Below are 27,170 nucleotides of genomic sequence, written 5' to 3' on the forward strand. Positions count from 1 at the left end.
AACACTTTTATTCACTTTGCTTCATCGCAGGTGCCATTCCTCTCCCGACTCCACACCCCTCCCCACCTACAGCTGACTTGGGACCTTGCTGCTGCTGTCCAGATGCAGGCCAGGTGGCGGTTCTCCAAGGGCCCCTTGTATCCTGCAGCCAGGCCCTGGAGTGTTGGAAAGGCTCATAGAGGCAAGCCCCCAGCAGCTCTGTTTCCCTGGTGGGAGTGGGAGGTTTCAGCCCAAATCCTACAGAGCCCCAAGTGGCTGGGTGAGGGTGTGAGGTCCTAGGTGCCCATACCACCCCTTCTCAAGCTCTCTGCAGAGCTCTCCGGAGCCGTCTCCTGCTCTCGGGGTGCAGTGATGTCGTTGGACCCTACTGGGTGGCTCTCTGGAGATACGGCTGATTCAGGCACTGCCTATGGTCACCCGGGCCATGAGGGTGATGGTAGAAGTTTGGTTTGGGAGATCAGGACTGGTCATCAAGATGCTTTGTATTCTTCTGTGTTGTATTCTGCTGCCTGGCTTGCCCTAGCCATTCCTGGGCTCGTACAGCTGGCTGGTAGGTAGCTTTCTCTGCTATTCTACCAGCATGAGCTTCCCCTGCCACTACGTTCTGATGGTACTATTTCATAATGTCTACTATTTCATAATGTACTGTTTATAATCAACCATGGGAAGCATCAGTACAAGAGTGAGTAGAAGCCCCTGTCCCACCCCTAGCATCCTGGCACTATCTCCAGCACCCACAGCAAGGACAGCACCCTAAGCCCTAGCCCCAGGCTCACTGGTGGCCTCCAGGACAACATCCTTAAGGAAACACAGCCCCTTCTATTAGAGCCAAAATCACTAGAAGCTCTCAGCATCCCGCAGAACACATCTGAAGCCAGGCTGAGTGAGAAAAGGCGCCTTCCTTCATCCGTACTCAGTTCCTGCAGCTGGACACCTACTGGAAACCTGAAAGGAGATGGGATGTTCTTGGTTAGGATGTGTATCGGGGCACCAGTTTCTCTGCGGATGGAAGGGCAAGGAGCATGGGGAGGAGGCTGTAGGTCACTTCCCTTGGCTCTGGGGTGGTGTGCCTCCCAGTGCCCCGACTCCCAGGGGCTGTCTTTATCCCCCCAGCTCTGCAGGATGACACCTCCTTTGTCCTCTGCAAAAGCTTAATCTCCCTGAGCCAGGACCAGTACTCCTTGTCCAAGCCCACAGTTTTCACAGACACCCCTGCTCGATTCTCCAAAAGAGTCTCCTTTTGCTTTTGGCTCCTGATGCTCATTTTATTCAGGGTGGCTCTTTCTCACCACACAGCTGGACACGGAGAAGGGTTCTCTGGGCTAACAGCCAGGGCCCCTGAGTTGTAGCCAGGACAGTCCCCAGCCCGTGGTGTGGCTGGGCAAATAATGTTCATTCTCTGGGCCTCCTTCCGAGTATCCAGATTGATGGAGCAGGTGAGGTCCCCGGAAGAAGCAAGCTAGCTAGCATGGCTCCTTGCTTCTCAAAGTGTCCATCAGCAGCACTGGCGTCCCCAGGAAGTTTGTTAAGAAGTGCGGAATCTCGGCCCCCAGCCCAGACTTACTGGACCAGGACCTACCTTTTAACAAAACCCCTAGATTTCCTGGCATATTAACACGTGAGAAAAAATGGTGTGAGTGACAAGCAGTTAATTTGTTTAAAGTTTGGCTATCTTAATAAGCCAGAGAGCTTGGGAAGAGAGTGTTTCAAACAATTGCAGGGGGCAGAGAGCTTGAAGGCAGCGGCCATCTGAGTGTGCCCACAGGGACCTGGCCTGGGGGCGGCCAGGGGCAGGGAGTATAGGGCAGGCACGATCTGTCTGACATTGCAGAGGATGACCAGGTCATTCTCAGTGACACACTGAATGTGGCAGGGGATGGGGAGGAAGAGGTTGAAAACAAGTCAAGGCAATGAGCTCTTGGTCTTTCAGATCTAATCCTGAGTGCAAGACCCCAGTCTGTTTAATGAAATAGAGCTGGTCCTTAGCTTTCAGACATTCCTCGCTGTTCTTACTAAATCTTAGGGCAGGAAGGAAGACCAGGTACCCCAGGGCATCTGAAGGGATGTGTTCCAGGCACTCTGGACCCATGGTTCCCAGCTCTGCTACACATTGGAAACCCATGCCTAGGGCATGGGGCAGGGGTGGGTGGGGGACAGTTAGTAGCCATGAGGAGCCAGGGCTGAAGCCCACTGTCTTTGGCTCTCTAGTCCAAGGATGGTGAGGGCAGGTACTGGGGCTCAGCAGGCACGTGGGTCTGGCCTTTCCTCGGCAGCCTGGGCCAGGATGCATCAGCGCTGCCAATGGAAAGGGGCCTAGGGTCTGAGCCAGCTCCTGGCCTGCAGTGGTGACTGAGGCAGGGACGGGCCTGGGGTGGAGCGCCACAGAGCAGGGCTTGGAGGGCCCCTCAGACACAGACCTCCACCCCAGATAAAAGGTGCCCTTTCTTGATTTGATGAGCCCCGGGAAGTGGTGGAGCTGTCAGTCTGTGCTGGGGTTTCTTGACTGTAGGTTCCCAGACTGGAGGGTATTGCTGCAGAGAAACCACGGACAGGAAATCATCCCTTAACGTGTGGGGCCAGTTCTTACCACCAAGGCCAGTTTCCCCATTAACGGCTCCCTGGTGCTTGGCTGCGTAAGGGGACTTTTATGGACGTTATCTCAGGAGGGGCTGGCCACGCAGATGGAGGCAGAATCTGAACTTGATAGATGTGCAAGGAGGCTGGGGGAGGTGACGTGCCCAAGGTCACACAGGGCTGAGGGCTTCAAGGAGCCCTGCCTTTGGGCCTCCTCCCTCACCCAGTTCTAGGTTCTCTCCATTTCACTGGGATGGATCCAGCACAGAGGAGAGCCAGAGGGTTTCTCTGGCTGGGGATGGAGGAGTCGGGGGAGGGGGCAGGAGGCTCTGAGGTCTTTGGCAGAGCTTCTTCCTGGCACCAGCCAGAGAAAAGGGCACAGTGGCCATGGGGGTCACACCAAGGTTCCTGTCCATATGCAAAAAGTTCCAAATGTTTTGCAGGGACTAAGGGAGATTTTTTTTTTTTTTTTTTAAAGCACTCTAGAAAGGGGTTAATCTCATTTTCTCAGATTTTAAAGCTGTGCTCGGCAGTTAGAAACAGCAGATTTGACACCATCGATGACAAACGCCCCATAGGGGGGATATATACCTGTCCACACGTGCCCCTGGCAGGGATTTAAACGTTCCACAGCTTTTCCATGAATCCTAAATCAACTAGATTCATCCTGGCCCTTGGTGGAGTGTGAGAGCCGGCGGGCGAGGCGTACGTTAAATCACCTTTTTTGGGCTCCTGCTCCCAGGCTGATAGTCACAAATTCCCCATAATGAGCACTACTGAAGAAGCCCAGACAGACAGCGCCGCTAAATTAAGAGCAGAGGGAGCCCAGGGCAGGGGAGAGGGAAGTGTTTGCTTTGGCTGGGGAAGGTGCCTGGGGCCGGCCTGCATGTTTGCCTGACGGGGAGGCCTGATAAGGGGGCTGCGTGGAAAGTGCTGCCTGCTGGTTCCTGGCCATCTGCCACTGGGCGGTGAGGCCGCACCTGCTGGCCCTTTGGCCCTGACCTGGCAGAACGGGGATCCCCCGTTACCCTTCTTCAACTTCCTTTGCAGCCTCATGGTAACTTATTATTTTTTTTTTTCCCCTTAAGAATAAAAATTGAACCCTTGAACTTTTGTTTTGATGGATTACTTCCAGGCAGCTATTTGTTTGGAGAACAAAGCTCCCCAGCTGGGGGGAGGGTGGGGGCCAAGAGACTGACACCAGGCGGACCACAGAGCGGCTTTTCAAGACAGTGTGGCCCGGTGGAGAGCGCGTAGAAAAGCGGGGTTGTCCTGGCTCTGCCAGGCAACCGCTGTGTGCCTCAGTTTCCCCATCTGCCAAAAGAGGGTCTGGACTCTTGGCTTGGTACATGAAGAGGGCTCCGCCGTTCAGCCCAGCTTTCTGTACCATCTGGGAACTGTGTACGTAGCAGGACTGCGTCCTCACATAGGCCTTGGGTTCATGCCTTTCCTTCTCGGAGAGGGCTGGAAAGGGCATCTTTATTATCCAGGCAAAAGCTCGGTAAACATAACTTAACAATGTTGCCACGTGTTGGCTTTCCGAGGGGATGAGTGATGGTTGACGTCTACGCATTTTCTCCAGGCAAGGGGAGCCTCCCAGCTCCAAATGCCAACCGCAGCGCCACCTCAGTCCCGGCTGCCACGCCCTCTACTTCCCGGAAGAGTTTCCCCTGTAGATCTGGTCCTTGTTCCCACTTCACCCACCTCCTTCCTCCTGCTGACCCATTCCTCTCAGCACGAGAACACGGCTGCACAACCACTGCTTCTCCTTGGCCCCAGCTCCGGGCTGCTCTTCCTCCCAGCTCAGCCCCTGGGACAGCTGGCCCCATTCCCCATCTCCACTCCTGCTCCTTTCTTTTCTCAACCACAACCATGGGCCTTTCCACCTCCTGGTCCCCAGCCTACAGGGCAGGTGTTCTCGGCCACCGTGACAGGTGGAGTGGCCGGTGGGCAGCGTCGCATCCGTGCTTCCTCAGCCTCCAGCAACGCTGGGCTCTACTAGCCCTTCTCCCCTGGACCACGTTCTCCTGCAGGCCTGCCTGAGGCCACGCTCACTCCACCGCTGGCCCTTCCCCCACCCTGGCCGAATGTTCTCTGTAGCTATGGCTGGATCTTCCTGCTCACCTCCAAACATCAGGTTGCCCAGTGGTCTGAGCTAGACATTAGAATAACCCTATTTCTCTCTTCCACAGGGATTTCACTCAGGACGTGGCGCTATACTCCACCCAGACTCGTGTTCAGAGGCCTACTTACCTCCTGTGGGGTCTCAGAGGGCTTCTGAAACTTTGAATGGGCCAACTGGAACTCTGAATGCTCCCAGCAACTTCCCTCTGGCGTCCACCCTTGCCTGCCTTTTATGCCAGTTGACATTGCTGTTCTGTTAGCTGCTCAGAGCAGGTGCCCACCGGCTCTCCTGGCTCTCCTCTCCTTCACACTCATGGCCGACCTGCTGCTAAGGTCAAGCTGCCCTCACCCCTTGCCTGGACCTCCCAGGATCTGGAAACTGCTATTCCTGGGCCTCTACGGTCTCTGCTGTATACAGTGGCTGGAGTGAGCTTGCCAAAGCTCCAGTCAGACCACATCACGCCATGGCTTAAATTCTTCAGGGAGCTCTCAGGACACCTGGCAGCCAAGCCCCTTACCCTTGCCCACAAGCCTGTGAGCTGTCTCCTGCTCTCTCTCTCAGCACCTCAAACGGTCTTACATATTTGTTGATGTCCTTTGTTTTTTCAACAAGGAAATGGAGGAGAGAAGGCACGCTATGGTGTAAGGGGGTTGGTGGCAGAGCCAGCCTATCTCAGGTGTCAGAGGAACCCCACCACAGAGGAGCTGATCCCAGTGGTAGAGAGAGAACAGTGGGCAGGCTGGCATTTCAGTGAGGGTGCCTGCTTTTGCTGCTGGAAGGATGACGTGGCATGGCCATCCTTTGCTTGTGATGCTCCGTCCATGTGCAGATCTCCTAGGGTCTAAACTGCAGAGAGTTGGCCGTGAAACTGACTGTGGGCCTCTCGGGGCAGGTGTCAGTCCTGATATGATCCAAGTCTGCCATTTCATCCATCAGAGTGTTGGCACAGGAAAGCAACGCTTGGCCCATCTGGTAGCTTTTGGCTTACTCCTGGGACGAGGTTAAAAGTAGGGCTCGGGTAAGGGGTCTTGGATCTTATCCCTGGGGGTCTCTAGGGAGAGGGGAGGCAGGAGAAGAGAAGGCCTGTCTACAGTCAGGGGGCAGCTGCCAAGAGGAAGATGGGGGGGGCGGGGGAGGAGGTGACAAAGGCCAGGGAGGACCTTTTCTTTCTCTTCCCGTTGTCTGACACGCCACCGGTGTTTCTTCCTTAACTGTTAAAGGTGTCCTCAGGCCTGAGCCTTCAGATGGTGATTACGTCTCCAACTCACTGGTAAGAACCAGGCTCCAATAGGAGAGTGATATTTCTAGGTGGGGATTCAAGTTATCAAACCATCACTCAGCCTCTTGTATGGAGAGGGCTAAACAGAGGTGAATGGCTTTGGGAACAGAGAACACAAGGAGCTGAAGATCTGGAAGAGGGCGGGAAGCTTTGCCAGGAAGAGTGGGAGTGCTTGGGCCCGCTGCCCCCTTGGGTCTGTCCTGGTGTTTGTGATGTCGCCTCCTGGAGCTTTTTCCTGGAGGAAGCAGAGGCCAGGCACATGTGAGGTGATCACAGGGTCAGTCCTGTGGTTTCAGGAATAGGCAGGAAGCTTCCTATTTCCTTCTCAGCCCACTCTTTGCTCTGGCCTTCCCCCTCCATTCCCAAGGGCTGGTGAGCAGAGCTGTGGAGGAAGGTGTACTTACATTTCTTCTGGAGAATGCTCTGTCTGGCCTTGATGAATGCCAGGATGTCGGAGTCCGTCTGGCTGTCCCCGGTGAGAGGGATGGATGACGCTGGCCTCTCAGAGATGCTGAGGACAACCACAAGTCACGCATCACTGCGACTTACATTTGGACCCCACGCTTACCTTTCCAAAGTGCTTTGCGTAGATCAGTGACCCGATCTCACCCAGGAGGTCGTGGGATGGCCTCCTCATCCCTCCACTGTATCTGGGCAGAAGCCACAGCAATCCCTTCACGTGCAAACGTGTCATGTGCTCCCCTAACCCGAGCCCTTAAACCCATTAGTGGCTTCTCACATCACTCTTGGAATGAAACTCAGACTCTCTTCTTGTGTAATCTGGCCCCTTGCATACTATGTTCTGGCCACCCTGCCCTTCTTTCTGTTATTCTGTTACTCAGTAACATGAGTTCCTTCTGGCCTCAGAACCTTTGCTTTAGCTGTTTCCTTTCCCTGGACTGTTCTACTTCAAGACCTTTGCATGGGTGAATGTGCTTTGTCTGAGCACCTTCCCCATCCCTCCCAACCCCTGCCTCCACCAAGTCTGTTCCACCTGGGGCTTGACTGTCTCCTTCAGCACCCAACTTAGATGGCACATCCTTTAGGACATCTCCCCTATGTGTACCCTTACTCTACCATAGCTTCGTTAGTTGCTCCTGGGACAGATAACTATTCTCTCCTCTCTTCATAAAAATGTATTTAGCTGAGTATGTTACCATGGCTGAAAAAAAAACTACATTTCCCAGCCTCCTTTGCAGCTATGTGTGGTCAGGTGACCAGGTTCCAACCAATGAGATTTATGAGAAGTGTGGAATTTCCAAGAAATCCCCTTAAAAAAAGGAAGAATGTTTGTGCTTTTCTACCTCTTATTTTCCCATCCAACACATTGCCACTACAGAAAATTCAAAGCAGTTCCCTCCTGACTCGCCAAGCATAACTCACATCCTGTCACTCCACACAGCAAGTGACAGTATCCACTCTCTTAGAAGGCAGTGAGGACAGGACATAATAAAGGGCTGTTCACGATCACAAGTAATTGTGTTGGCATCCAGCTGCAATCCAGAAGTGGTCCCGCGGGTCCCAAGGGGGTATTGCTTCTGTCTGGGCTCCAGGAGGAGTGTGGCTGGACCTCACCCTCGGACAGTTTGGAGGGTATGTAGGTGAAGAGGGGTGCTCAAGCCTTCTAGTTAGAGGGCACAAAGAGCACTGCTGGGGAGAGGTCTTGTCAGCTTTGTTCAGTCTGCAGTGAACAGTGCACAGGGCCTGAGGCTAGTCTTGTCAACTCTCTGTCCTTCCCTGCCTGGGGACCCTGTGGTGGGACTGGAAAGACCTGTGAGCCAGCAATTCTTTCCTTTAATGGCCATGGGTACATCTCTTTACAAGGAGACTTGAAGCAAGTCTGCCTGCACGGAGCCACCAAGACCCCTGGGAGAAAACACTCCAGCTTTGTCACTCAGCATCTATGAGAGACTCCATAGTATTCCTAGGGTACCGGGGTAGACCAGCCCTGAGCTCTGTCTGTGTGGCTACCAGACAAGGGGCTCCTCTGGATGTGGGAGAAGAGAACTGGCAATTTTGACTCATCCCACGTATAGCAGGTACTGTCACAGGCATCAGAAGAGGAGAAGACAGACCTGCTTTCCAGGGAGGCGCTGGTGCTGTTGTGCCCCCAACTCTGTGGGATGGGGTGAGGCGAGGGCAAGATTTTCCTGGTGTTCACATCACTGCAAAAGAAAAAATGACAAAAGGAAAAGGAATGGGAGGAGGTTTACAGACAAGAAATTTAGGTTTATATTAGGAGATGTATGGGTTGAATGCATGTGTCTCCCCAAATTCATCTGTTGAAGCCCTAAACCCCAGTGTGATATATTTGGAGGGGAAGACTTTGGGAGGTAATTGGGCTTGATGAGGTCATGGGGGTGGGTGACTTTGAGGGGACTGGTGCTCTTACAAGAAGAGGAAGTGAGATCAGAGTTCATTACCATGTGAGGACACAGCGAGAATGTGCTGTCTGTAGCCAGGAAGAGGGTCCTTGTCAACAATTGAATTTGTTGGACCTTGATCTGGGAATTCCCACTTCTAGAACTGTGAGAAATAAATACGTTCCTATTGTTTAAGACAGCTCGTCTATGGTATTTTGTTATGGCAACCTGAGCTGACTACGAGAGGAGCCAGGAATCCCATGTCATGGACAGTGTCGTGGTCAACTCAGGCTGCTATCACAGAATATCCTAGACCTGTGTCTCACACAACTGGAATTCGCTTCTCAAAGTTCTAGAGGTTGGGAGTCTGAGGTCAGGGTACTGCATGATCATGTTCTCAGGCCGGTCCTCTTCCAGCAGATCGCCAAACTCTTCCTGTGTTCTCACAGGCTGGAAAGAGAGTGAGCTAGCTCTCTGCCTCTTACGAAGGTGCTAATCTCCTTCATGAGGGCTCCATTCTTGTGACTTAAAGACCTACCTCCAAATAACATCATATGTGGGATTAGGTTTCAACAAATCAATTTTTATTTTTATTTATTTATTTAAAAGATTTTATTTCTTTATTTGACAGACAGAGATCACAAGTAGGCAGAGAGGCAGGCAGAGAGAGAGAGAGGAGGAAGCAGGCTCCCTGCTGAGCAGAGAGCCCGATGTGGGACTTGATCCCAGGACCCTGAGATCATGACCTGAGCCGAAGGCAGCGGCTTAACCCACTGAGCCACCCAAGCGCCCCTCAACAAATCAATTTTTAGAGGACACATTAAGTCCATCACATCCTAACCTGCCCTCTCCCTCCACTCCTGGCAAAGTCATGTCCTTCTCATGTGCAAAATACATTCCTTCCATCTCACCAGCCCCCAAAGCCTTAACTTGTCCCAGCATCAACTCCAAAGTCCAAAGTCCCATCTAAATCTGATATGGGTGAGACTGGAAGTCATATCATCCTGAGGTGGAACTCACCAGTTGGGAAAACAGACATGTGATATGCTTCCAAAACACAGTGGTGGACAGGCACAAGTTAGACATCCCCATTCCACAAGGGAGGAAGAAGACAGAAGGAAGAGCTGTGAGGTCCCAAGCAGATGTGAAACCTAGCAATGCAAACTCCATGAGCTCTTAAGCCTTGAAAATTATCCTCTCTGGTCCAGTGTTCTCCCATCACTGGCATGATGGTCCTGTCTTCTAGACTCACTGAGCAAAGGCCCTGCTGGGCTCTGCAGGGCTGGGGTCATGCCTTCATGGTTCTGCAGGGAGGCCCTGCCCAACAACTTGGGTAGAGGCTATCTGCTCTGTTGAAAGCAAGGCAATGCCCACCACTTTTGAAATGGAGGCAGCCGGGATGATGTCTCAATTGCCTTTGGGGTCATTCTTCCCTGAACTTGGAAGAACAGTGCACACTCACAGAACTGATGGCATTTATAGACGCTGTCTACTCACCAAGTCTTGGAAAGTGCTCGGCACACATCATGCCATTTTCTCCTGCCAAGAGCCTCATTTTCCCCATTACACAAGTGAGAGAATGGAGGCTTAGGGAGGTTAAAGAAGTTCCTTACCAGCTGGCTAAGGGCAGAATCTGAATGTCATCCATGATTCTGTGAGGGGTCAGGATCTGTGCTCTCAACCATGACACTTTATCAACCGGACTCGGCTGGAGATGCATAGCTCACCCCTTGCCACCCCCACTGACCAGCCCCTGCCCCTGAGTGATGAATCAGACCCAATGGTGCAGGCATCTGATTCATTCAAGCTGCCTGATGGGTGCACCTTGCCTTGGATTCCTGCTTACAAACAGCAGAACCCAACACTGCCCCTTGGGAGGTGAAGAGGCCAATGCTGTCCCAGGATGCCAGTGACAGACTGGGATTCTCTCCTTTGCTTTGGGATGGTCCTGTCTAGGCACCATATCAGAGCTGGAAGAGACCTGAAAGGTCACCTGGTCAGAAACTTCCTTTACAGATGGGGACACTCAGGCTGCGAGGTGGGTTGGGGTTGGACAGGGGGGCCGGCTTTGCCTAGCCTGAACCATCAGTTTGAGGTGCTCCACAGGCCAGACAACCTGCTGCCTCACCCATAAATACAACACTTTCCCTCACTCTAGCCTTCTGCTCTCTCCCAACTCAGCTAGCTGCTGGACCTCTTTTCCTGGGCCTGCCTCCACAGGTTCGAGACTGTGGGTCAAACACATGGAAAGAGATATCAGGGCCTGGGAATCCGAGCCACCCTCACGCCTATTTCCTTGCATCCCAGAGACTCCACTGGGTGGTGGGGGGAGAGGAGCATCTGTGCTTCTGGTTGGGGTGCTGTAGAACCAGAGGCAGCCACAAGGTGGCAGGCTCTGCACGCTTTTCCTTGGAGAACAGTGGCCAATGATCAGGACTCCTGAATGGTTTCTGGTGCAGGCCTCCAGGAGGGAAGGAGAAAGAACTTTCCATTCTGTAGGAGCTTGGATTATGCCAGGCCAAAGTCAGTGTGGAAACTGTAGCAAGTCTTGCAAAATCAGGTCGCAGGCACTCAAATGGCTCATTAACTCAATGGATTCCCAGTGGGTCCCCAGAGGCTCCTTGTCTAAAAATCCAGGGAGGTCCATGGGTACAAAATATTAAGGTTGGTAGTGGATGGCAGAGGGGTGGAGATGGATATGGACAGGGCAGCAAGGTATCATGATCACACCGTGGAAAGATGGGGGTGTTCAACACCCTCTGCCGAAGCCCAGTTGCCCAGCATCTTGCCACGACTGTGCAGTAGGACGGCACACCATGAAGGCTTGGGGGTCCTAAGGGAGTTGACTCTTCCAGTCTTGAAGCTACTCGAGTGCGCCTGGCTGCCACAGCTCAGTTTCTGACCCTCAGGATCCCACCACAGATTACTTTTTTTCCTCTTTCCTGACCAACCAGCCTTGCATACTGCATTCATTTCTCATGTTGACATGCCTTCTGGAGAAAGAACACACCAGCCATCAGAATTAACTATCTTTTTCTTAATAAGGATTAATAGGTAGTATTAATAATAGGTCTCCTGGGTTGCCAGTCAGAGTGCTGGGAATTTACTGTGATTGGTCCGCAGGCCCTGGGCATCCCTGAGGAAGTTTCTTCCAGAACCTGAGGAGCAGAGGACAAGCCCCAGGCCTGCAGCGTGTCCATGTGGAGCAGACGCTCTGGAGGTGGGGGGAGGACAGCCAGCAGACTCTGGCTCTCTTGCCCCTGCAGCTCTTCCATTCCCTGGCACATTTGTCTGCTTGTGGTGTCCCTGCAGAGGGACCTTGATGCATCTCAAAGATGAGTCGAGGAAATCCGCAAGGGGGTGTGTGGGACTGTCTTGCACAAGAGCATGCTGCTTGAAAGAACTAAAATGATGATTTGTTTCAGACATCCTTTGTGGAAATCTAAACCGAGGGAACTCCTTGCAGGTAACCCATGGTGATGTGATGCACACCTCTGAAATCCACTGCGCAGAGCTTTGGGGCGAAGGCTCTCTTTCACCTGAACTATCTAAGGAATGTTCAGGAATGCCAAGACACTACTTTTCTCACAGGTCGGTGCTAGGAGGGGAGCATGATTCTTGGTTCCTCAGGAAGATTCTAGAAGGCCCTGCCCAGTGGCTGGTTCTTAGCCTTTTCCATGGTGGGCACTCCTTCACAGAAGCTGGCAGGTAAAGGCTGGTGGCAGAGGGGACAAATGGAAAAGCAATATGGAGAGGCAGCCTTGGCTAATGGAGAGCATGGAAGAGGGGCAACAAGTCTAGGGAGAAGGGAAAGGGAAAAAAAGAGGGAGAAGGGCAATGGAAGTTGGGGATAAAGATGAGCAGAGCAAGAAAGTGGAAGAAAGGAATGGGGAAGAATAGAGTGCTGGAGTGAAGCCAAGAGAGGAGAAGAGGCAGGGAGGGGGTGGGGGAAGGGAAAGTAGGAAGAAAGGCAGCACCACCGCTCAGCCTGGAGCCTGAAGTTCAGGACTAAGCTGTAGCTCTTTGTATTATCAATGACAGCGAGAGAAACATCCCTTTTCCTTTCTGGGCCTCAGTTAGTTAAATGAGGGGGGTGGAAATCAGGGCTTCTCAGCAGAAATGGTGGGGGCCAGTAGCATGAGGGCTGGTTTTCCAAACAGAGGTTGGCTCTGTAGGCAAGGGGAGATTTACTTTTTGAGAATCCTGGCCCCTTGAGAAAATTAGGCTGTGGACACATGGAAAGAGCAGAAGGCCCAAGCAGGAGGACCTGGCATGTGGCACAATACAAAGAAAGCATGGTTATACGGAATAGCACAGAATATGGGCTGGAAAATGCCCCTCTTACTAAGCAACAGAAAATACATGTGCCTCTCAAGGGCAGTCATTGAGGTGAGGAGTGAGCAGAGTAGCTGGAGACTGACAGGCCTGGGTTCCAACCCTGCCTTACCACTGATTAGCTGGGAGACCCTGAGCAAGTCAGTTGACCTCTCAGAGCCCGAGTGTTCTCATCTGCAGGGGTGTGGGAGGTTGGGGTACCAGGTGGTGGGTATTATAGAGGGCACGGATTGCATGGAGCACTGGGTGTGGTGAAAAAATAATGAATACTGTTTTCCTGAAAATAAATAAATTTTAAAAAATGGGGACAATGATTTATGTTGCACATTTGCTTGGTGCTTGGCCTACAAGGCCCAGGAGAAGAAAAGAGAAATAAAAAGAAATAAGAGAAGAGAGCTAAAGCTGTCTCCTCAGGGGAATTTAAGGACACTGACAACTCATCCTCCACTGCTGGGTGTTGGCAGAGAAGGTCTGAGAAGCCACGATGACGTGGGACATCGTGTCCTTCCTGTCTCACTCCTGCTAGAGTCCTGTGAGTTCTTTTCTGCCAGCATTATAAAGCACGTGACAGGTGATTTCTTTGTCAGAGGTGGAGCCCCTATACCTCTGCCTTTTCAGGCTCTAGCAGGGAGCTTTTCCTCTCACCTATTGCAAACTTTCTGACTACAATTTTGGGTATCCAAACTGCTGTGTGTGGGGAGTTTAGGGGTGCCAACCACCTGCATTTGAGGTGTCTTAGCAAACACCATTCAGAAAACTTGGTTATCTCAGAGGGTTAGAAGACAGCCAGATCACTGGCTGCCACTGGGGTTGAACAGCACTCCAAGGCCTATCTGGGCCATCTCTCCAAAGACCTTCCTGACAGCAGTCAGTGAAGGGGTTTGGGGTAGTGCTCTGGAAGCAAGATTTTGAGAAAAGCTCCCATGGGTAATCTGATACACACCTTTGAAATTCAGGGTTCTGAACTTTACTTGGCAGGCATAGTCTATTTCCACCTTATAGTCCTGGAGTGTGTGTACTGGGCCTTTACACACACACACACACACACACACACACACGCACGCACACACACACACACACACATACATGTGCTCACAATGCATTGTCTTTGAAACTAAAGAAAACTTAAAGTTGGAGCTTCCTATTTGTTGGACAGGATATTTCTATCAGTAAGGAAACATGCAAGAGATCTGGAAAAGTGGCTGGGGAAATAGCCAGGGGTTCTGAGCCTCATCATTGGGAAGAGACCTTATTAATGTGTGAAACACACAACAGGCTCGGGACTGAGCCAGAGCAATGACCAAGGAAATGTTGGGTCAGTGTTTTTCAGACACGTTCTGTGCAGTCCAGGAGTTTCAGGGGAAGGAGATAGCTATACAGGGGTTACAAACTCAAGTGTCCCAGAGGTTGGAAGGTACCTGAGGGAAAGCACAGACAGGACCACTGTAGGACATTAGTGCTAAGCTGCCTGTATTGCCGTAGAGCAAGTCTACTTACACTGATGTTTTAAATAATTTAAATTGATAGAATAATTTTTTTGAGAAGTTTTAAATTTTCTATAAGAGAATTTAGATCTCTGTAAGAGAATTGAGCAGATGGTACAGAGAGTTCCCATATAACTCCCCTCTCGAGCCTTGTGGTTTCCCCTATTATTCATATCTTGCATTAGCTTTGTACATTCGCTACAACTGATGAACCAATATAGATACATTGTTATTAATTCAAGTCTACAGTTTATCTGGGGATTCACTCTTTCAGTTGTACAGTTCTATGGATTTTAACAAATGTGTGTTATCATATGCCCACCATTATGTATCACATGGAATAATTTCACTGCCTTAAAAATTCACGGTGTTCCCCCATTCCTCCTTTCCACCCCTCCCTTCTCACACTGGCAATCACTAGTCTTTCTATTGCCTCCACAGTTTTGTCCTTTCCAGAATATCATGTTGGAATCACACAGTATGTAGCCTTTTCACATTGGCTTTTTTCACTCAGTAATATAAATTTAAATTTCCTCTATGTCTCTTCATGGCTCAATAGCTCATTTCTTTTTAGCACTGCATAGTAGTTCATCTTCTGGATATACCACTGTTCATATATCCATTCATCATTTGAAGGGCATCTTGGTTGCTTCTAGCTTAGGGCAATTATGAATAGAGTTGCTGTACACACCCACGCATAGGTTTTTTTGTATGGACATAAGTTTTCAGCTCGTTTGGGTAAATACCAAGGAGCATGTCTGCTGAATCGTATGGTAAGAATATGTTTCATTTAATAAGAAACCACCAAACTGTTTTCCCAAGGACCATACCGTTTTGCATTCCCACCAGCAAAGACAGAGTGTTTCTGTAGCTCCACATCCTCTCCAGCATTTGTGGATGTCAGTGTTTTGGGATTTTAGCCATTCCAATAGGTTTGCAGAGGAATCTCATTGTTGCTTCAATTTGCTTTTTCTTTCTTTCTTTCTTTCTTTCTTTCTTTCTTTCTTTCTTTCTTTCTTTCTTCTTTCTTTCTTTCTTTCTTTCTTTCTTTCTTTCTTTCTTTCTTCTTTTTAAATAAACATCTAATGTATTATTAGCCTCAGGGGTACAGGTCTGTGAATTGCTGGGTTTACACACTTCACAGCACTCACTATAGCACATTCCCTCCCCAATGTCCATAACCCTGCCACCCTCTCCCTACCCCCCTCCCCTTAGCCACCCTCAGTTTGTTTTGTGAGATTAAGTCTCTTATGGTTTGTCTCCCTCCTGATCCCATCTTGTTTCATTTATTCTTTTCCTACCCTCCAAACCCCCACATTGCATCTCCACTTCCTCATATCAGGGAGATCATATGATAGTTGTCTTTCTCCAATTGACTTATTTCGCTAAGCATGATACTCTCTAGTTCCATCCACGTTGTCACAAATGGCAAGATTTCACTTCTTTTGATGGCTGCATAGTATTCCATTGTGTATATATACCACATCTTCTTTATCCATTCATCTGTTGATGGACATCTAGGTTCTTTCCATAGTTTGGCTATTGTGGACATTGCTGCTATAAACATTTGGGTGCACGTGCCCCTTCGGATCACTACATTTGTATCTTTAGCGTAAATACCCAGTAGTGCAATTGCTGAGTCATAGGGTAGCTCTATTTTCAACATTTTGAGGACCCTCCATGCTGTTTTCCAGAGTGGTTGCACCACTCTGCCTGTTTCTTGATTGGATTATTTTTTCTTTGGGTGTTGAGTTTGGTAAGTTCTATATAGATTTTGGATACTAGCCCTTTATCTGATATGTCGTTTGCAAATATTAATTTGCAATTTCTTAATGCCATATGATTTTGAGCATTTTGTCGTACACATATATCTGTAAATCTTCTTGGGTGAGGTGGCTATTCAGACACTTTGTCCATTTTTAAATTGGGTTGTTTTCCTTATTTGTCAAATTTTAAGTTTTTGTGTATTCTGAAATACAAGTCCTTTATCAGATACATGTTTTGTGAAAATATTTTCTCCTAGTCTGTGGCTCATCTTTTCTTTCTCTTAGCAGTGTCTTTGCAGAGAAGTGTTTTAGGTTTTAATAAAGTCTAGCTTAGCAATTTTTTCATTTCTGTATCTACATTACCTTTTAAAACACCAGTATAACCAAACAGAACACACTTTCCCTGCTGTTGACCTTGGATTTAGGGGCTCAGATAGGAGGTGTTTCCTAAAACTGGGACATAAGTGGAAGTGCTGGCACCTAGGGCCAGCTTTGGGGGGAGGGGTGAGCAGAAGCCCAGGGAAAATGTCGATAAGGTGATGGAGGGCTCACTGGCTGACCTTTTTAATTTTCTTTTTAAATAATAGTTTCAGATGATAGCATAAGGTATAGACTTATGGAATTACTATGTTGTAAACCTGCATTAATTTAACAATGTAGTGTGTCAACCATATTACAAACAGCAACACAAACATAGTTTTAGGTTTACAGAAAAGTTGCCAAGATAGTACAAAGGGTTTCCATGTCCCTCATACCCAGTTTCCCTTGTCATACAATTTTACCTTGGTATGGTACAAATTTTCCAACTAATGAAACAATGCCAATACATGATTATTAATTAAAGTCCATGCTTTACTTGAAGTTTCTTAGTTTTTCCCTAATGTGTTGTTCTGACCTAGGACCCCATCCAGGCTCGCAGTTTGCATTTTGTTGTCCTGTCTCCTCAGTTGCCTTTTGTCTGTGACAGTTTTTTACATTTTTCTTATTTTTGATGGCCTTGACAGTTTTGAGGAGGACTGGTCAGGTATTTTGTAGAGTGTCCCCTGGTTTTTTCCTCATGACTGGACTGGGGTTATAGGATTTTGAGAAGAAGAGCATAGAGGCTGAATGCCTGGGTGGCTCTGGTTAAGAACTGCCTTCGGCGCAAGTCATGATCCCAGGGTCCTGGGGTGGAGTACCCTGTTGGGCTCCCTGCTCAGTGGGGAGTATGCTTCTCCTTCTCCCTCTGTCCCTCTCCCTGATCATTCTCTCTCTCAAAGAAATAAATAAAATCTTTAAAAAAAACTCCTGTGACATTCTCATAACATCACATTAAAGATACTGACACAACCTGCCCCCCTGAACCCACCACTTCTTTCCTTCTTCCCTCCTTCCTTCTTTTCTTTCTTTATTTTATTTGTTTGAGATAGAAAGTGAACATGAGAGAGACAGAGAGAGAGAGAGAGAGAGAGAGAGCACCAGTGGGGTGAAGAGGGTGGTGGGTGAGAGAGAGGGAGAAGCAGATTCCCTACTGAGCAGCGAGCCCAAGCAGGGCTCGATCCCAGGACCCTGGGATCATGACCTGAGCCAGAGGCAGACACTTAACTGCCTGAGCCACTTAGGTGCCCCGCTACCTCTTTCAAAAGCTCTATTTCACATTTTCCACCTTGAGAGCTCAGTCCCTATTCCAATCCAGTCAAAGGATTGCTCCTTGGTGGCAGAGGCCAATGCCCCACTTGTGCCTCCCTGGCCTCTGTCCTGACAGTAGTGGATCTGTCTGGGAGAGGGAGCGTAGTTGAGGCCTGCGTCTTTGGCCTTACCACCCGAGTTGTGTGGTTGGAAAGGTAATCATGTGGATGGCATGAGAAGGAACCTACCTTCAGAAGGTAGGTCAGAGGGCGTAGGGTCAGAGGAAGTGGAGTCCCTTCTGGATCATGCCAGCAATCAAGGAAACTGGCTCTGGGCTGTCCTCGGGTGGAGGCTGTCCTCATGGGAGGCTGCCCACCTCTGTTCTGAGTCTGTGCTAGGACAGAGTCATTTCCCAGAGCTCCTCTGTATCCTGGCATGCCTGCTAACCTCTGATCTACCACCAACATCCCCCTCTCTCTCCCATGCCACACCCTCCCTTCCCTCTACTGCCAGCCCCTTCTTCCTACCCAGGGGGCAGGACCAGGGCTTCATACAGTTAAACCACTTGTCTCTTGTTGCCATGGCAGTAGGTCTGCTGGCTGTCAGAGCCAGGGGAGAAGGACCAAGGAGGTGTGCTCAACAACCGTTGCTCAAAACATCCGAAAGCCATTGGCCTGAGTATCTATAGCCAACGCCACAGTACACGCGATTCATTCCCTGGGTCAGGAGGCCTATAGAGACACACTTAGAGCAGCAAAAACAGATGGGGAAGAGGTGGGGAATCTTTCTTGCATCCTCCCTCTGTTGGTAGAGTTCTCTCCTTACCTCCTGTTAGCGACAAGCTGAGACCTTTCCTGCTGGGACTCCGGTGTCTGGGGAAAGGGCCTCATGTGATTGAGCGAATTCGTTGCTGGCGAGTTTACCTGTTGGACCAAGAAAGAGTTTCACAGTATGACCTTTTCCCTGATACGGGAAAATGTCCTTGATGTATTTTTTAAGGTGAGAAAACCTGCTCTCAAAGTTGCTATGTACAACATGTGTGGGAGAAAAAAATTAAGCTAGACATTGCATGGCTATGATGATGGGCATCAAAATATTGTCTCTGGTTGGTGGGATTGTGGATAATGGTTGATGTATTCTTTGTTCCTTTCTGTGTTCCGCCTTCCAAATTGAGCATGTGTTCATTTTTGTAGGTAGGAAAAAGGGTTTAAAATGCGATCTGACAATTCTCCAGAAGTCCTCTCTGCTTTTGCCTCCCCTCGTCCCCTGAAGAGATGCTACTGGAGGCAGGAGAAATCCACTGAGCTCTTCATCTACAGGAAGAGTGGCGCCCCACCAACCCTGCATGTCTCCACACAGGGCTTGTGAGCACGGCTTCAACGGCAGCATCTCCGAGTCTTGGCAGAGTGCCCTGTGATCCTCCCCGAATTCGAGCGGTTATTCTAAGGCCGTCCCCCACTTGCCTTCCTAGCTCCCCAGGAGATGGTCAGGGGAGAACTGATGGACAGTTTCTCATCACCTCCATGTTCTGATGAGGTTTAAAGCTTTCTGCCTCGCTCCCGTCAGGGTACATTTGCAGGCTATAAAATCGCCTCGAGGCAGCATAGACTTCACTCCTCAGCAGCGGGGTGCCCCATCGTCCCTATCGCAGTCATCTGGTCTGTTTTGTTTCAGTGACTTCCTGTGGGGTGGAGGACACGCAGAATGGACATTTTGGTGACACTAGTTTTCACTATCTCTATGAGCAATACGTGGCCTAAATCCAGCTGCCTTGCCTTGACTCCCTGCGTCACCCAAAGGGACCCTCATCATCTACGATCCAGTGACTAAACGCCCCTGGGCACCAGCAGCGGTTGATGGCCTCTCCTCGAAGTGTTCTTAACCAGAGAATGGACAGAATGCAGGGGGTGCGGGAACATGGATAGGAACCAATGACATTTTAAATTTCCCCAACTTCCACCTGAGATTTAGCATTTCTTTCAACAACACAATGTGGACAACAAACCATAGCAGTATATGTAGTATCAGTGAATTGTCACCGATTAGAAAGCACAGATATTTTCATATCCTATTACTCCGTTACAGAAATCTTAAAATACTCTGTTCCCCATTACTTTGAAATTATGTTAAATATTGAGCCCACCCCCTAGATCTTATTAATACATTTGTAAAGTGGTTTACATCTTATTATACCATGACTTTGCTTTAAGGATATTTTGATAATTTATTTCCATCTTACTGGCTTTCTTTGTCATCTCATGTATTAAATTTTATCCAAATATTCTCTCTAGTGTCTAGTAACCATGGCTATTGGTAACATACTGGTTACTGCTTGGCTGTGTGTCATTGGCTAAATAACTTCTTGGGCTCTCTGCTTCCTTGTCCTTAGGATAAAGGGATCAGCTGTTCATCTCTGAGCATTCCACCAGCCATACTGGTGATTGGACAATATGAATCTTGTCACTTCCATTATACCACAGCTGATGAATTACAGGACAATTGGAATTGGGGTTTTGTATTAGCTTCTTATTTTACATTTATTTAGCCATTTTACTTTCATAGTATTGTAGAGAACTTCCAGGAATCTGTCTAGTAAATGTGTGAACATTTATCTATAAATATGTCTCCAGTGTAAAACTAGAAACAACCTGAACATTAAACAGTAGAAGATTAAGCAGATTAAAATAAATTCATAGGAGGGAACAATGACGGTCAATAGAATGATACAGAAAAGTATGACAGAAGAGTGGTCATGCAATGCAGTGAGATCCACAAGCAAAAGCCATTTATGATACTTGAAGACCAATATGATTCTATATTTATAAAAATAAATGGAAATGTATGCATCAGAAAAAAGATAAAATAATCTAATCCAATAAGATAATATTGGTTATCCTTAAGGGGTGGGATTATGGTGATTTTTACTTTGTGTTTTTCTCTATTTTCCAAAATTTCTATAGCTTATATATAAATTAGAGAAATATATATTTACATATATGTACATTATGGATACAAACACACATATGACTGTAGTAAAAAACAGTTGATATTGTCAATGAGGTATTACACAAAGCAACAGTGGCAAATCCGCCGGTCTGCGCACCCCTTCCGTCCCCCACCTTTCTATGTGTCAGGCCCCAGAGCACGGAGACAGGGAGCCCCTGGCCGTGGCATTGTTACAAAGATAAGCACTTGCCTCACGAACCAAGGCTGAGAGCACGTGGCCTGTGGGTCGAAGCCCCCACTCTTCTGCCTCCAACAGCCTCTCCCCAGCCTCCCTAATATTCCCTGGGCCCCAGGAGGAGGGCGGGCTCTGGGGCAGGGAAGGGGACCTTCACTAATACCTGCAGGTTGGTGGCTTCCTCTGTCCACCAGGCTTCAAACTCTTTCTGCAGCTTCACCTTGGCTTTGTCCATGAGCAGCTGCAAGTGTTCAATCTCCACCTTCAGGGCCTTCAGGCGCATGAACATTATTTTATACCTACAGTGGAATCAGGGAAGAGCCTTGAAAGTCACTGGCAGCAAGGGAAAGGCCGGGAATGGAGTGTTACTGTGGGGTTTGTGTCTTAGAAGTCTGTCAGTGTTATGCTGGAGCCAGGGATAGGAACCCCAGGGCAGTCCACGGAGACCAGGGGCTGGGGTCCTGGGCTTGAGACCCTCACAGAGAAGCAGGCCCCATGGGCTCTGTGTATGAGATGAATACCCCCTTCTTCCAGAAGGATGGCTACCATTACTGAGCACTTACTAGGGGGTAGGCATTGTTTTAGGCACTTGGCATAACAATGGATTCAGTCCTCTGCACTGTCCTGTGAAGAAGATGCACCACTTTACAGATCTGGGGCCTGAGGCATGGAGGTCCCATAACTTGCCCCCCCATACATAACTTGCTCTGTGGCGGGGAGGCTAATAAACAGAGGGGCCAGGATGTGAGCCCCTGCCATCTGGGTCTAGAAACCACAGTCTCAGCCACCTCTCTATTCCATTGGTTCACTTTGTACTGAGGACAGAAGTCACTCTACATTTATTACTGTGCGTATAGATTTGGGGCATGTGGCCGTGAAGCAGAAGTTGTCCAATGGGAACTGCGGACACAGTGTTGCTCCTGAGGACGCTGGGGTTGGGAATGAGGACCAAGGAGACGACACAGTATGGGGTAAAGATACAAGAAAAGTGGGTCAGAAAGAAATGGGGAAAAACAAACAGAGTGAGGAAGGAGAACAACAGTGGCACATCTGAGAGGCCAGCCCAAGGCTTTCTGGAAGGAGGATGTGGGGAGGCCAGAATGCCTGGGTTTGCTCAGGGGGCACAGCTCCCTAGCCCAGCGGTGGCTCATGTAGCATTGACACCCTCAGCAACCCGAGGGCCCGGAAGGGACTTGTTGGCTCTCCCCAGAGCCTCTCTGTGGCCTGCAGGGCATAGCAAACATTGGTCAAATGCATCAATCAAGGAATGAAGGCCGAAGCTGGACTGTGGTGTTTAGTGAGATTCTGGGGCCATCCTGAGGATCAGTTACGGCCACGTGTCTGCTGATGCTGGAGGTTTCTCGCTGCTTTGTTACTGACGTCATCTTGGGAACCTGACTGGCTGCAAGAGGGTGTGAGGTTCTCCAGATGCCCTGCAGGTGAGGAGACTCAGGAGGGAAGTGGGGGCAGATGTGCAGGCGGGAGGGAGCCCTCCGTGGTCATACTTCTGGGCTCCACTAGATGGCAGCAGTAGCTAAGCCTAGTTGCTCCTGAGGGGCAGCCCAGGACCTTGGGCTGGCGGTGGGTGGGATGCCAACAAGCAAACCTCCCTATGGGCTCTAGGGACTGGCTAGGCCTTCTGCTCTGGAGATTCCAGCCTCACGCTGCTTATGGTCCCTGCATTCCATATCTGTCTGCTCAAAGGCGGCATGCCCTCCACCTGCTTGAGGACCCAACCACTGGACCTGCTTCCCAGAGCAGCTCCAGACCCAGGCTCGGGAGTGGCCACCCCTCTTGGCCTGGGCCGCTCCAGGTCATCCCCGAGGGCCCTTGCAGGCTGGGGTCAGGGTGTGTGAGGTGAAAAAAAGGGTACCTTCTCTTTTCTTCCTCCAGTTGGGATCGAAGCTTCTCTTCCAGCGAGTCTGACATTGAAGGCAAGGCCGTGTTTTCTGAGAGGCCTGTGGAAGGGAGATGGCAATGGGTTACTCCAACAAGGAAGAATGGCAAAAGATGTGTGAGATTCAGGGCGAAGGACAGGGCAACGTGAGCCCCAAGATGAAAGGGGACTCTGTGAGGACCTTCTGGGGCCTTTGGGTGAGAGTTCAGCCCCCTCCTCTGGATGGCAATCTCTGCTTGGTTGAAAGCCTCCCAGGAGAGGCTTCCATGATGATTTCCACTGTCCCTCTCCCAGTCCAACATCTGTCACTGGAAGAGAACCCGTCCTTACATTGCTATTAATCCTTTTACTGTTGAGTTCACTTATTTCCTCTTGAATCCTCAGGGAAGATGCAAAATAGCATTTTCCCATCCTCTGCTCCCGAGCCCCTCACAAATGGGAAGACATTACTAACCCGTCTCACATCTGTCACATCTGTCTCTGTACCAGTCGAGGTGCTGAGGGTCTCTGGCCTCCAGTCATGTCTCCAGTTTGTGACTTCCCTCCCAAGCGGAGGTTGCCAAGCCCGATGAAACTGAGCAAGGCTAATATGCAGCCAGAGCTGAGAACAGGCTCAGACCCCTGCCCATGAGACCATGGCAAGGTCCTGGTGAGGGCTGTGTTCCCAGGCATGCTGACCCCTGCTGCCGGTTACAAAGCTGCCCAGTCTGGTTGGTTGCTTTTTGGGGGCTTGGCCCCTCCCTAGCCTGCTGGGTGGGCTCTATTTATCCTCCTAGCAGTCTCCGTGGCTGCTCTGCTTTTCCTAGCCTCAGAGAGGGTGTCTTGGAAGTCACACAGCTCTGCTTTTTTACTCCAAGTAGGCGAGAATCTACTTTGGACCAGGTGCTTTCTCACATGATTGGACTTCATCTTTCTAGTACTCATCTGAAGCATTATCATTCTCATCTGGCAGAGAAGGACACTGAGGCTCAAAGATGTTAACTTGCCCCAAGGCCACCCGGCTAACTTCAGGAAACCGGATCCAAAGCCAGCTGTGTTTGGTTGCAAGAACCTTGGATCCAGAAATTTCTTCTGTTAACATTTCTGACAGATGGTCATCTATTTTCTGCCCAAATACTTCTAGGGGTGGGGAGCTCACTCTTTGGCACTATAGCGCATTTCATGATGGGTAGCTCTGTTTCCTTTTCCTTTGAGCTGAGACCCACCCCAATCACTTCTTTCCACCTTGACTTTGGGTCTTAAGAGCGGCATAGCTTGTCTTCCTTCCTCTGATGGCTCTTTAGAGATTTTCACAATGATGACAAAAAAATAATTTACCAATCATATTTCTGGAGCTTTATTCTCAGGCTAATTCTGCCCAACTCCCTCATCAAGGGCTCAGTGACATGGTTGCTTTCTGACTGACCTTAAGCATTAAGGACTAAATCCGGACATAATATTCCAGAGAGGTCTGAAAGGGACAGGGTGGAAAATGGACCTCCAACCTTTTAAAATATGTGCGTTATCTATTTCTCTAGCAGGTAAATAATGAACAATGACTATTATTGAATGCCTGTTGTCTGCCAAGTTCTACTGGGTACTGGGCTAGGTGCCAACTCACGTTACTGATTCTCAAAATAACCCAGGAGGGAGGGTCTTATCATCTCACTTCAGTTAGATTCTGAGTTTCAGAGAGGGCTATGAATAACCCAAAGTCACACAGCTAATGTGCAGAGCTAGGATTTGGACTCAGATTTTTCTGTTTCCAAAGAGCTCATTGTGTAGACCAGGCATCCCCCCACCCCATGCCATTTTTGTTTTTCTGCAGTTTTGTCATTGTCATAGCCTGTCAGTTTGTCACTGGCCTCTATTAAGCTTGGGGTTCATTTCAACACTTTCATATTTTTATGAGTGGTTGTCAAAACACATCCTATTTCAGTGTGATTGTCCTTTGACTCTAAATGCCACACTTTCTATCTACTGGGGGTTAAGCCTTCTGAGAGGTCCTTATTCTGCCATGCCTTTATTCTGTCCATTCTATTGCCTTTTGTGCCATTATCTAACTCATTGATAAACATGCAAAGCAGATCAGGAGTCTGTCCTTTCTCTTCTGGGCACTGATACTCTTTCTTCCATGTGCCAAGTGACAACTGTCTCTTGGAAAACTGACTGGGTAGGTGTCTTTCTTACTCCATCTAAACATGGGAGATGCAGATACCACTCAACTTGCCAACTCAGAATGACATGTCACCTGGGCTAGTGTGATTTTTGGCCCTGATGAATTGGCTGCCTGTCTACATTGCCCATGCTCCCCCAGGCATAGGCACTGGAAGCCCCTGGAGGGCGGGGACCCGGTCCTGCTGTGCATCGTATCTCCCCTGCTCTCTGTTCAGGCCCCATGTGCAGGGGACACTCAGTGCTAAATGCATGCACCAGCCCTTGCTCTCTCGGAAAAATGTTAGCTGCGATAAACCAAAGATAGTATCTTAACATCAAACTGATAATGGTAGGACTTGAAATGGACAGAATGTTTCACTGTCTCCTAACAGTTTCAGAAATGAGCAAATCTATCTTCCGGCCTGTTGAAAAAGAAAAGCTGTGGATATCCTTCTTCCTTTTAACACTTTTTGGCTCCGTGCCCAGGGAACCCCTGAGAAACTCAGCGAAGACCCTGCTCCATAGTGGCTGGCCGGGCAGCCCACAGATGGACTCTGTAGGAGAGGTCGCGGGAGGGAGGGGGGCATGGCAGGGCCGCTGGATCGGCACAGAGACGTCTCACCCAGCCTGGAGGAGGCTGTCTCTAAGGGCCTCATGCAGGGAGCCGGAGATGACCTGGTCTCCCACCTACAGGCGGTGGTTGCCCCAGGAGGAGTGTGGAGCCCATCTACAGGAGAGGGCTCTCACCCTGCCCCATCGCTCACTGTCTTTTCATCAGGCACCTGGCAGGCTCCCCTGGCAGATCACAGTGGCAGGTGTCTTGGAGATGCGTGGGTGTCCAGGAGCCTAGGGCAGGTAGAGCATTGTTCCAAATGCAGGTGACCCAGGAATAAGAGATGATGTCAGCTCCTGTGTGTGGGGCATGTTCTGGGTTCTATCCTCTGTACTGCCTCATTTATTCCTGTAATTCTAGCTAGCAGATATTATCACCTCTGTTTTCCAGACAGGAAGACCAAAGCTTGGGGGACCAGGTGGTTTGCTTGCACCTGCCCTAAAGCTACCAAATAGAAAAGGCAACTTCGAATCCAAGGCTGGTCATTCATTCACTCATGTAACAAATGTGCTGCCTCCATAAGGGGTAGTCTGCTGGGGAATGTGGACATTGAACCAATGAAAAACTGAGCTGACATAATGCCAGGCGCTGAAGGGCACCACGAGGAGAGAAAGCTGGATAAAGGGTGGAGGGCTGCGATGTTAGGTAGAGTGGTCGGGGAGGCATCTCTGAGGAGGGGGCAAAGACCTGAATGAAGGGAGGGAACAAGCATGCAGAAATCAGGACAGAGAGTATAGCAGGGGGTGCAAAGGGCCTGAGATACATCTGCTTGGTGCTTCTGAGGAACTGTGAAAAGGCCGGGGTGTCTGGGAAAGTTGGTAGGGCAGAGGGGTGGAAGCTGAGGTCAGATCACATAGGACCTGTAGGCCCTGATAAGGATCTTAGCTTTGAGAGAGACAGAGGCTAGAGCATTTTGAGGACAGAAATGGCTCCATTTATTCCTTTGATAGCTAAGCCAAGCAGTTTTTTGCTGATCAAGAAAAGCTGCCCCAAACTAAAGAATGGTCCTTGTGAGTTGGTGCCAGGATGCTGTAAGCCTATTGAAAAAATGTGGGAAAGAAAGCTGGGGCAAGGGACCTCGGGCAGCCAGAATGAGGGCACAACATATCCCCAAGACGCAAGCTGTCCACGTTGTCATGGCAACCAATGGGTTATTGCCAAAGGTGATGTCTACTTGGTGAAATGCATTGTAACCCCAGCAGGAGACAGCCCCTGGCTGCTTCTGATGCTTCCTGAGGTTGGGCTTATCAGTCTTGTCTGAAGAGAAAGAGGGGCTGGGAACTGAAAGGAAAGGCAACAAAAAGCGGCTGAGCAAGAACAGAGGAAGAGGGAGTAACTGAAGGGCATTCGGGCTTTGTAGGTCTCCGTGCCCACTGGGACCGGGGCCAGGGACAGAGCCTCCAGTCACCTGACAGGAGGCACCGGGGGCCATCCTTTCAACCACAGGATTCTGGCTGGGACAGGAACACAGGGGGTCGTAGTCCTGAGTGGCCTATGAGGTGACACAGTGACTCTGCTCAGGCAGCTGGCTCCAAAGCAATACAAAAGAAAGAAAGAAGGGTTTCATTCCAGCAGGCGCAGACCTGAATGTCACACAAGGAGGGAGCCCTGAGTGGTTGAACAGTGTATGAAACTTCAAACAGGGCACCCCCCCATCCCAGGCTGGCCCTGTGTCTGATGTGTCAGGTTCGGGAACCAGCAGCACCAGGACAAGTGAGGCCTCTGCTGGGCAGGCCGGCCTCCGGTGGGCCCCCTCATACCTGGTGGGATCTTGGGACACTGAAAAAATCATTAGACACTGAAAAGATC

The 27,170-nt window shown here is 49.7% G+C and overlaps 1 protein-coding gene across 4 annotated transcripts in view; it reads right to left on the reverse strand.

The window, feature by feature from the left end:
• The window catches only part of KIF6 (kinesin family member 6), a 472,725-nt gene continuing 445,555 nt past the window's right edge, over positions 1-27,170 (reverse strand). For all 4 annotated transcript variants that reach the window (XM_044250472.1, XM_044250466.1, XM_044250478.1 and 1 more), the window contains 6 exons: positions 22,589-22,673; positions 20,879-21,014; positions 18,360-18,457; positions 8,054-8,143; positions 6,383-6,489; positions 1-945 (listed from right to left, as the gene is read on the reverse strand). In XM_044250472.1, the coding sequence (XP_044106407.1) occupies positions 935-945; positions 6,383-6,489; positions 8,054-8,143; positions 18,360-18,457; positions 20,879-21,014; positions 22,589-22,673 (527 nt within the window). In that variant the 3' untranslated portion in view covers positions 1-934. The remainder of the gene's footprint in view (positions 946-6,382; positions 6,490-8,053; positions 8,144-18,359; positions 18,458-20,878; positions 21,015-22,588; positions 22,674-27,170) is intronic.

Source organism: Neovison vison, chromosome 1 (genome assembly GCF_020171115.1).
Source record: "Neovison vison isolate M4711 chromosome 1, ASM_NN_V1, whole genome shotgun sequence".
Taxonomy (NCBI): Eukaryota; Metazoa; Chordata; class Mammalia; order Carnivora; family Mustelidae; genus Neogale; species Neogale vison.